This window comes from Corvus brachyrhynchos, unplaced genomic scaffold, assembly GCF_000691975.1.
Source record: "Corvus brachyrhynchos isolate BGI_N302 unplaced genomic scaffold, ASM69197v1 scaffold97, whole genome shotgun sequence".
NCBI classification, from domain to species: Eukaryota; Metazoa; Chordata; class Aves; order Passeriformes; family Corvidae; genus Corvus; species Corvus brachyrhynchos.
In genome coordinates this window covers 972,228-982,512 of record NW_008239758.1, presented here as the reverse complement: position 1 = coordinate 982,512, position 10,285 = coordinate 972,228, and the positions used below count along the sequence as shown (strand labels likewise).

The window sequence follows — 10,285 nt, the reverse complement described above, 5'->3', positions numbered from 1 at the left end:
AACCCCCGGGGAAAAAAATTGGGAGGCAAAAAAAAAAAAAAAAAAAACATTAAAAAAAAAAAAAAAAAAAAAATCTATCTGTGCTGCAGCTGCTCAACCTAACAAGCAGAAGCTGTCTGCAAACTGGCTGCTGGCCATCCCACTGGCCACCTTCTGATTTCCCCCATACTCAAAGCCGCTGTAAAATCAACACTTCCATCCCACCACTGCTGAGAATGTGTCATTTAAGGATTCACTACTCAAGTATTTCTTTACAATGTTCTAAATACTACAGAATAAATGTATTTTGTTTTCTTTAGAGTCAAACATTTAAAACAAGACTTAAAACATCTTCATGCATCACAGACTTTCAGTGTATTTACCCAGGACAAATATAGGTGTAACTTTGCAGCAGCAAAGGAAAGAGGACATATCTGTTCATTCCTTGCTGCAGTTATGAAACAAGAGATAGTTCAGTGGAAATTAGTTCCTTGATTCACATTATACCTTTTCAGGTTGAATGATTCTTATTTTCAAAGCTGTTACTTCCCTAACTATGTCATCAGAGTCAGAGGGTTTTAGAGGAGGTGCATTTCAGTGGTCGTACTCTTCTTTCTATAAAAGCACATAGCACCTATCAAGCAGTAATATGGAATTTCCATATCTTCACAGGTAATCTTTATGAAATGTTACTGATTTGCAATCATACAGATGTAGAAGAAATTGTTCCTTGTACTGAACTATTAATTAACAGGTATTGCTGAGAATTCCTTTAAATTTTCCAAACTACACACTAGAGACACGATACTGTACTGCACCTTTGGTGCAGCCTGTACATCCCTGCATGAGTGCTGGTAGAAAAACCCCAGACTGGTTTATTAATACCACCCCCTAATTCAGACTGCTGTGATTTGTGCACTAATGATGGATCAGTGGATTACACTTAGAAAGGCTTTCAAACCTGGACTATTTTTTCCAGCCATGTCAAGCACGCTGTTAATCAATAAAGCATGCCAGCGCTGCAGTGTGAGTCTCGTACACAGTGCACCTGCTCAGTGTGGTTTACCTTGGGCTGAATGGCCTCTTTCTGGCTCACCAGCTGAGACCTCAGGATGAGAACTTCTTCCTTGCGAACTTCAAGCTCTTCACTGACCGAGGTCAGCTGGTCCAGGAGGACTCTGTATGCTGGGGCACCAGGAGCAGTCACCTCTGGAGCTCGTGTCTCTGTGAGGGCCTTCTGCAGCTCATTCAACTCATTCTTCAGTTTTTTATTCTCAGATTCAAGTTCTTGACGCTGCAAGAAACAGGGACAATTCTGTCACCCAGCAGCACTGCAACATGTCTGTAACCCACACACTGCAGGTAGAAATGGTAAAAATGATGAGTAACTGCAAGAAATCCATCAGTCTCTCCTGTATCCCTGGCCTCCTGACTATGGTCAATAGTGTCTGGGAGGATTTCACTAACAGGATTAACCTTTTGTCTGAAGTGCAAAACCAGAACACACACACACGAATCAGACAGGTTGATGGGAAAAAGAATTGCCAATCTTTTTTTCCCTCTTGTTCTCCTCTTTGCAAAAAAATATTAAGTTCACAACAAATAGTGGTCAGCAGGCTAAGAAAATTCTGCATCACTATTAGGAAATATTTTTAGTTTTAGTGGTCCAAGATATGCAGTAATTTAGATAATGCTTTTGAAAAAGAAGACTACATTTATCACTGTATTTTTGCTCAAATTAACTTGCAAGCTGTACTAAGTGTTTAACAGAGAACTCCCCCTGCTTTAGAGGATTTTTTTGTTCTGCAGCCCCAGCCACACATACTACACCTCAAGAAGAGCAGTCCTACAATGAAATGACTGCTGGGGAATATTTGTTCTAGTTTCTCCAGCTACTATTTGGAAACAGGAGAGCTGATGAAATTTTCTATGCCAGCACATAAAATTGATGCAAGAGCTTCACTAGCAAATAACAGAAACCTCTGTTTTAGCATTACCTTGAGCGACTCATACTCCAACTCTGCACCTCTTATTGGAGGCCTTTCTTCCTCCTACGAAAGAATACAGACAAGTGTGAAAACTAAAAATCCTTCACTGAGGTAGGAAAACAAAAGGGAACTGAAATTATTTTCCTATAAAACTGTAAAACACTCATTTCTGGTACTGCTAACTGCTGTAGTTTGAATATTGGCATTGTCTCCTTTACTTCTGAGTTTATGACACATAATTGCTTGATATAAATAAAATCACATACTGTCACTGGCAACAAAACAGAGCAGCATGAATTCCAGCATGCTAAAGAAATTCACTAGTAGAAACGTAATAAGAAACAATTGCCAAAACTGGTTTCATAATTTTCTAAGAACTTAAGGAGACCAAACCAGGAGAATTTAAATTACAATCAGCTAAACGTGTCTAAGCCCAGTGCATCCTGGTTGAAACACTTCTTCTTCTGCCTAAAATGAACAATTACTTATTCTCCCCATCATTTAAGTAGATTTCCTTACGGCTATTCCTTAATAAAAAAAGCCTTTCAGCCTTTTCTTTCTTTTCAAGTGAAGTCCCAAGCACTTTTTGTTACTGTTGTCTTCCATCGGAGGATCTCAAGGACCTCAGAAAACTAAATAACCAGTCCCTAGAACTAAGCAAAGGTATAAAACTTGTCATTAAGTAAAGCAAGTGCTAGAGAAGATAAAGATTAGTGAAAGCCAGTCAGCATTCACAGAGCTACTGTTTCACAAGAGGGGACACTGTGGTGTCAGCATTTGATCAGCTGCAAAGAGTCCACCTTAGCTTTAGCACGGAGAGCCTGTTCTTCCTTTCTGTCCAGTTCATCCTGCAGGGATTGCTTTTCTTGCTCCAGTTCTGAAACCCGTTTCTGCAGCTTGAGGAACAGAGACATATCCAGCGGTGCTTTTTTCTCACTAGGCTCCTGCTTTAGAAAGAACAGAGGGAAGTCAAGAAGTATTCCCCTTCCACAGCACAAGGAAGCACAACAGTGAGTAAAGATGGGAAACAGACTGGGGAAAGAGAGGAACACAGAAATGTTACTCGATTCTGAGAGTTGACTATCTAAAATATTTCATCAGCTATCAAACACTATTTTAAAAAAGGATTTACTAGTACAAAATGGTTCTAAGCCTAAAGCCTAGCAAAAGAAAGCACTTAGAGACTACCTAGCAGACAAGAGGTCTATAGCTAAGCATACCTTATATTCTTATTTGTTTGAAGGAGGGAAAGTAGAAAAAAGAAAAAGTTTGTGGTTAGACTCACCTGGAAACAACTGTAAGGGCTTTTTTGTTCACTGGTTTAGTTTTCAATTATTTCTATAATAAGTTCTTCAGCTAAAGAGAAATCTCTCTGGTGATCTGCAGGTTAATTTAGTGGGATGTGATACAAAAAATAGGTACCAGAAAATATTATTTTATGCCTTTTTCCTTTTATTGTGCTAATTATACAGACTGTTCTGAGTCTAATTCCCTGGCTTCTTCACTATTTTCTGGGCAAGGACCAGTGTTTGCAATCTGAAGGTGCTTTAGAAACTGCCCATCAGCGTTTTTGTACTTTATGTACTGAGAAGATCAAAGTATTTACTATGAACTGTACCATAAAATTTTAAAGCCTAAAAAAGGAACTAGAAAATTAATATTAATGACTGTAGCAGACAAGCAAGCACAGCCATTTCCACTTCATCTCCTTTTACTGTTGAGGGGAAGAGTCATAAACCACACCAACAGATCAGGAAAAATGAAACAGACTTTTGAGTTTTCTGGCTTTACTGGTTTGCCTTGAGGTGGGCCCTGTTTTTTAATGTGGTTTTGTATAATTAAGCTATATTGTTAGTCTAGAGTCGAACTGGGGCTTGCAATGTTAAGGGGTTAAACAAATACAGTGCTGCATTCATTCACACTCTTGTGTGAGTTCATTTTTTCATTTCTATTCTAAAACCCAAACCTGGCTCTCAAACAGCAATTCAGTAAGTCTATTAGCCAAAGGAAAAGATGGCATTTGGCTCATATGTGAAATCCAATCACATGTAGTTGCACTGTCCTCCTGATTATCCATGAGTGTAGGAGCATCATCCTGAAACCATTATGCAAGGTGAAAAACATAAGTGGGAGGGCAAATTACGAAAGAGTGCGCAGAGAGGCTGTGCCAGCCCCAGTGCGTCAGGATATCTGCATCCAGAGAGAAAACAATTCTCTGCAGAGGCTTCCCAAAGCAGCAATGACAGCCTGCCAGAAGCAACTCTGGAGATCCCTAACCCAGGCAGAGGGCAAACAGGGTGTGCTGTGCCCTGGCTCACAGCTGAGGAGATCTTCAGAATGCACAGAGAAAGCTTTGACTCTGGAAAGCACCAAGCACAGCCAGACCTCGGCCCTGGGGGCTCTGTGCTTGCAGTCCCACCGTGATGGGATGGGCCAGAGGGGGGAGTGATCTCCAAAAACACTATCAATGGCTTGGAGCTGCACCACAAATTATTCATGGTTATCATTCATCAGCTGAATAAAGTCACCTTCCTGAATGCTTTCTGAACATCCTCCTGATCATTTTTCCGAACATCCTGGGATTTGTATCACTGCATATGCAAAAGAAACTCCCAATCATCCGAGAGTTTGATTCCTCTCTATGAAATAGAGAAAAACTGATCCAAGAGAAGTTTCTCACCCCTAACAGAAAACACATTCCATGTAGCTACTAAGAATGCAGCTTGCCATTTTTAATCATTGAATATACAGTAGGGAGACTCCTCTGGAAGTCTCACTGGTTTTCTAAATTCCCACTGTGTCCTGAATAAGTGATTGTGCTTACCAACACTGACAACCAAATGTTTCACAGATGCAAATCAGCCGGATCACCAAGTATCTAGTCTATGCTTAGTGTAATACAAGAAAAATTCAAAGCATACTTTGACAGTCTTTCTACACAGGATCACAACTAACTGGGGAATTGGTGTTTTCTGAAAGGGAATGGAGAAGGTTGGATTAAAGCACTAGATATCCCAGTATAAGGATATGTTGTTCAGAACCACTTATGAAAAAAAAGGGATAGCAGTGAGTTCAACCATGTATCAATGAGAAGTTGGGGGGAATTTTTAAGGTTACCTCCATCCTCAGTGGTAAGTCCTCTGCTTCTGTGATCTCAGAGCTGAAAGTATATTCAGATTCATTGCTACTGTGAGTTGAGTCCGTCCTTTTGTGCCCAGGCTTGGGGATGCTCTGGAGTGCAAATGGAACAAATCAGTACCACTGTATGGTTTTCCCTGTGACTGTCTCTTCAAAACCTTTAATCTAGCTTGTAGTATTTGGAGTTTCACAGCTATCAAAATTTAGAAGAGTTTTGATTTTGGTCTCTCGTACTACATAAAGCCTATGAGATACAGTTCACAATCAAATCTATGGAGAGGGGTCAGATCCTACACCACCAAGGACTGCTGCAGAAAGTAGCATCAAGCAAGGATGCAGCACTTTGTGGGAAAGAAATGCCCAGTTTACAGGAAGCACAGGCAGCAATTCTTTAACTTCCTACACATTCTATTGAGGAATACTTTTTATTCCGGCCACATAAAACCTTCTTAGGACTACTTATAATTTGTCACTGGATGAAGGTGGTACAAACAACCCTAGCAGATGTTAGTAACTTCAGGGCAAAATAAGGATGGACAGCACAAGCAATACTACCAGGAAAGTCACAGCAGAAATTTAGCCTCCTTCACAGATGTGACAATTAAAAATACTGTTTTTAAAAAAAACCAACAAGAAATTTAGAATACATTTGTTTTGGCTGAACTAAATGAAATAATCAGTATTTGAAAGGACAAACTCTCTTTCCAGGTACAGGTCACTAACAGACACATCTGACAGAAGTTACTAACTTATCCCACTAGATTCTGCCTAAACACAGCTATAAACAGCTTTCGATTTCTCAGCAGTGGAGCCACTTACCACCATCAGGTTCATTTCATCCTTGAGATCATCGTAGCGCTCCTCCAAGCGGCTGAACTCATTCAGGAGGTTCTGGTACCGTAACCGTTCATCGTTCAGGTCCAGCTCCAGCTGCTTTGTCTCCTCCACCAGCTTCTTTTCCATCGACTCTGCCACAGACAACAGGCATCCAAAGTGAGAATTCCAGCCCTACCTACCACGCAGTGCATCCATCCAGGAGGAACAGGCCTGTGTCTGCACCAGAGGAACAGCCTGCCATCTGAAGGTGGTGTTTGTGCTTCTGTAGGCAAACGTTAAGCAAAAGATATGAAGGGCCAAAGCCTTATTGTGGCAACCACAGAAGTGCTCACTCAGTCAAGTTAGTTATTCTGCTAATACCTTCTATTGGTGATTCCAGGAGGGAGGAAGAAGGGGCACTAGCCCATTGCTGTGTTATATAAAAGCACAATGTGAGGTGCTTTACGCCTCAAGCATCCTGACCCTCCTCATCACAGCCTCCTTCATCACAGCCCTCACATCTAGAGTTATGCTTTCCTGGCTGCTGCCTACACAGTCCCAGCAGCCAGAAAAGTTGTAGCAGATAAACTGTATTAGATATCAGAGCCGCCTTTTAAAAAATTGAAGTGCTTTGGAACAGTCACCACCCCCCCCCCGCCCAAAAAAGGCCCCAAACCCTTAGGATTTCATGGAAATTCAAATGGTAAGTAATTCTGATGTTTGCAAGTTCTTAAAGAAATGAATCCACAAAAAGGAATGTAAACTATGGCAAATTAGCCCAATCTATGCAATAGAGTGTTGCTTTACAAGGTACCATGAAGTAGAAACCCTGGATGAAGAGAACAGAGCCAACCTGTTATTTCCCTCGCCTGGTCATGGATGCGGCGGTGCTCCTCCTTCTCTCTTTCCAGTAATGAGTTCTGCTCTTTCAGCTCTGACACCAGCTACAGAGATAACAAAATATTTGACTCAGAATGCAGTTCATCTTCCATCAGTAGCTCTGACAACGACATCTTTGTTGTAACAGTTCAAATACTTAAACTGCTCTTCGCAGAGTGAAACACCTAAACTGTTCTCCACAGAGTGAAACCAGTGAACTAAGTTTTAACTTCATTTCCAAACTGCATTTCTTAAATATGTACCACTGCAGACTCTCCTGTATGTTCTGCACCTCATTTCTGATCAGATGCTAAAATTGTCCTGAACCACTCCACTGTGCCATGTATTTTTCAGTAAAGTCCCAAAGATGTAAATGGCTCATTAAAACAGAAATATTCCTAAAATAGTAACACATTTGGTAGTACTATGGTAAATTCCATTGCATTGGGTTACACCACAATCTAACATCTTGCCTCTGCCCTAAAGCTGTCTCACTTTACCTATGTTCAGGTTTGCCAGTTACTCAGTTGTCTCTGATTATGGTTACTATGCACTCACTTTGCTTTATCAATTAGTGTTTTTCCTTATGCTTATTTGATATTGAAATTTATCACTGCAGCATCACACAATGATCGATTGGCTCTTCCAAACTTGCACCATTATCAGCAAGTTCTCTTGACAGAAACAACCTGTTTGATATGTTTGTGCTTAGCAAAGATAAGGGGTTTGCTGAAACCTGTTGAACTAGACTGTGCACATGTGTTGAACAGGCTGGCTGTTCACATTAGGCAGGATATAGCAGTACCTTTGAACACTGGGTATGGGACACATTTCTGATATCTGTGATTACTCTCTCTAGGCAGGTAAAATGAATGAATGCACTGCCTCTGACTAAGTCAAAAAGCTTAAGGATTCAGATTTGTAAATGCTTTCAATATCAAAATCTGAAGAGATCGGATACATATATTTACATACAATATATGGATTTAGCATATTCTTCTGCTATAGCTGCAGCCATTTAGGTACCAAGCCTATTTAGGATTGTACAGCTATAAAAATACAGTAAAAATATCAGTCACACAAGTGAAACAATCCTGGGCAAAACCTGAGTGGACACCAGGCCCCTGTAAATCCTCTCATGCACCTGAGACCCCATACATGCCTGCTCAGTTTCATGTTTGTATTTGTCTGCCCACTCCTCAATGCTCTTCTTCTCCGACTGCGTCTGGTGCAGCTCCCTGCGGAGCTTGGCAATCTCCTCCTGGAGGCTGATGACACGGTTGGTGGCGTTCTTGGCCTCCTCCTCACTCATCCGAAGCCTTTCCACATCGCTCCGCAGCTTCTCTGTCTCCGTACTGTACGTGATCTCCAGGCTGCTCATCTTCTCCAGGAGAGATTTGTACTCTTTGTTCTTTGCAAAACACAACACAGACAGAGCAGGTGTTGGAGAAGTTCTGGTTTAAGGGAGCCTTTTCCTTCCCTACAGAATATACCCAGATATGGGAGCACAGGAGCAGCTTCCCCATTTCAAAAAGGTTTTGGTCTGTTTTTGCAGAATTGCTTAACGAGGTGACAGAACAGTCCAGTCTCTAAGCCTGCACATCCTAAACGAAAATCAGATGGAGAGCCCACATACATCAGACACGATCACCCCACCTTCGCCTAAAACAGAGCAACTGACGTGCTTCAAACGCAGCACTGGCGTTAAGCGAGTGGGTGTTTTTTCTCAGTTCTGCTGAGGGGAACAAATGGATGTTTGACTGCTCCAGTTCTACCACGGCCTCCCCTTCTCTCCCATCGCTGTTCTTCGCCAGAAAAGAGAACTGAGCCCTCACAATGAAAACTCCGTGCATTCTGTGAATGCCCACAGTGCTGAGAAAGGCAACCAAGATTTTGACACGTTTTCCCTGAGGCCAGGGAGCTTTTACCTGCTCATCGATTTTCCGCTGCAGCTGCATGATCTTGTTCTCCAAGCCAATGTGAAGCTTCTTGTAGCGCTCCACGGAGCGGGCCTCGATCTTCAGCTTCTTGAGCTCCCTCTTGGCCATCATGCGGCGGTAGCAGCACTGCAGGTACACGATGGCCCGCAGCGTGCGGCCGTAGCGCCGCCGAGCCAGCCAGCCCCTCACGTGCTTCTGGATAACCACAGACTTGTGCTCCCGCAGCATCTGCAGCCCAGAAAACACATGGCAAGGGGATTAGAGCTCCAAGCTACACCTGTGCAGCTAAACAGAACCCTGTAAGGATGTACCTAGAGACACCTCACCTGCAAGGAGAGACTTCTGGTGAAGAGCAACGAGAAATGGAATAAATTTAAAGAGAAACAAGAAGAGGAAAAGAAGACTGGAACAAGGACAACAATGGAGTAAAATGAAAAGGAACCAGAGAGAAGAACATGGCAAAAAGAACTGGAGGGACATTGAAGCACCAGGCATTCCTCTGTGTTGAGGTCAGATCCCAGCTAATTACAAAAGTACATGGTACCTGTTGGCAAGATTACAAATACTTTTTTTTTTTTCAAACTGCATTTTTATCTTGAAAGACTTTTGAATCATTGTCATGTGCTGCCTAGAGTTCATCAATACAAAGTTTAAAATTACCACATTTGATATGCAATGCAGTCAATACTGCATTTCCCAGAGGAAATTGTCACAGACATTAAAAAGTCAGAGGCTTTTGGTTTGTTTGTGTTATTTTTTTTGGGGCGTTTTTGCTGCCTTTTTTGACATATCTTAGGCTTGCCAGCATGGAAAAGTTTGCATCTATTCTAATAAGAAATTTATAGTGTAGTAATTCCAATTTATTTTATGGCAGAAATTTCAACCATAGCTTTGAGGTGTAAAAAAACATATCAGTAATATTTAAAAAAAATAATCTATAACATAAACCAGTCAAGAATGCCAGCAACCTTCATCTGTATGTTAGTCAGAGAGTTCAGCTAGGAAGAGTCTACCACTTGTTTTTGGATCCTTCACCCACTAATTCAGTCAGAGATCCCCCAGGTCTGGAACACCTGAATTCAAGCAGATCTATGCACGGAAAGCCTGCCCAAGCCCACAAGGCTTCCAGGACTCTGAGAGCTTTAGAGTTCACTTAATGAAGCTTCCACAAACTAAACAGTTTATTCTAAAGAACAAAATTATTTAGGATTTCATGTTAATGCTTGGAATTAATAGTTTAAATATCACAGGCAGTTCACATTCTTACACTGATTTACCACAAAGCTGATAAGACAAACTAGTCAGGTAACAGTAATTTTATTTTCTTTTAGACTGCTTAGCAAATAAACTGAAATGTGTTAGAAGCATTACAGTTCCAGATCAATGAATTTAAAATTCACTGGCAAAGTGGCAAGACTATAACACATACAAACTTTCTCCCTTAGCACTTATTTCTGAATTCAAAATGAGACTGGAAACACCAGCACTCAGTTACTCAGCACACCAAGGTAAGGAAGCAGCTCTCTGAAAAGCACAGCAAGGTCA

At 41.4% G+C, this 10,285-nt stretch overlaps 1 protein-coding gene across 17 annotated transcripts in view; it reads right to left on the bottom strand.

Annotated features, from left to right (window-relative positions):
* Nucleotides 1–10,285, bottom strand: part of MYO5A (myosin VA) — an 89,165-nt gene that overhangs the window by 19,960 nt on the left and 58,920 nt on the right. For 10 of the 17 annotated variants that reach the window (XM_017742563.1, XM_017742570.1, XM_017742576.1 and 7 more), the window contains 8 exons: nt 8,729–8,968; nt 7,963–8,211; nt 6,775–6,865; nt 5,925–6,073; nt 5,085–5,198; nt 2,768–2,911; nt 1,977–2,030; nt 1,046–1,273 (listed from right to left, as the gene is read on the bottom strand). In XM_017742563.1, coding sequence (XP_017598052.1) covers nt 1,046–1,273; nt 1,977–2,030; nt 2,768–2,911; nt 5,085–5,198; nt 5,925–6,073; nt 6,775–6,865; nt 7,963–8,211; nt 8,729–8,968 — 1,269 coding nt within the window. Of the gene's footprint in view, nt 1–1,045; nt 1,274–1,976; nt 2,031–2,767; nt 2,915–5,084; nt 5,199–5,924; nt 6,074–6,774; nt 6,866–7,962; nt 8,212–8,728; nt 8,969–10,285 lie in introns of all 17 variants that reach the window. The other 7 variants (XM_017742562.1, XM_017742567.1, XM_017742568.1 and 4 more) reach the window with 1 other exon arrangement.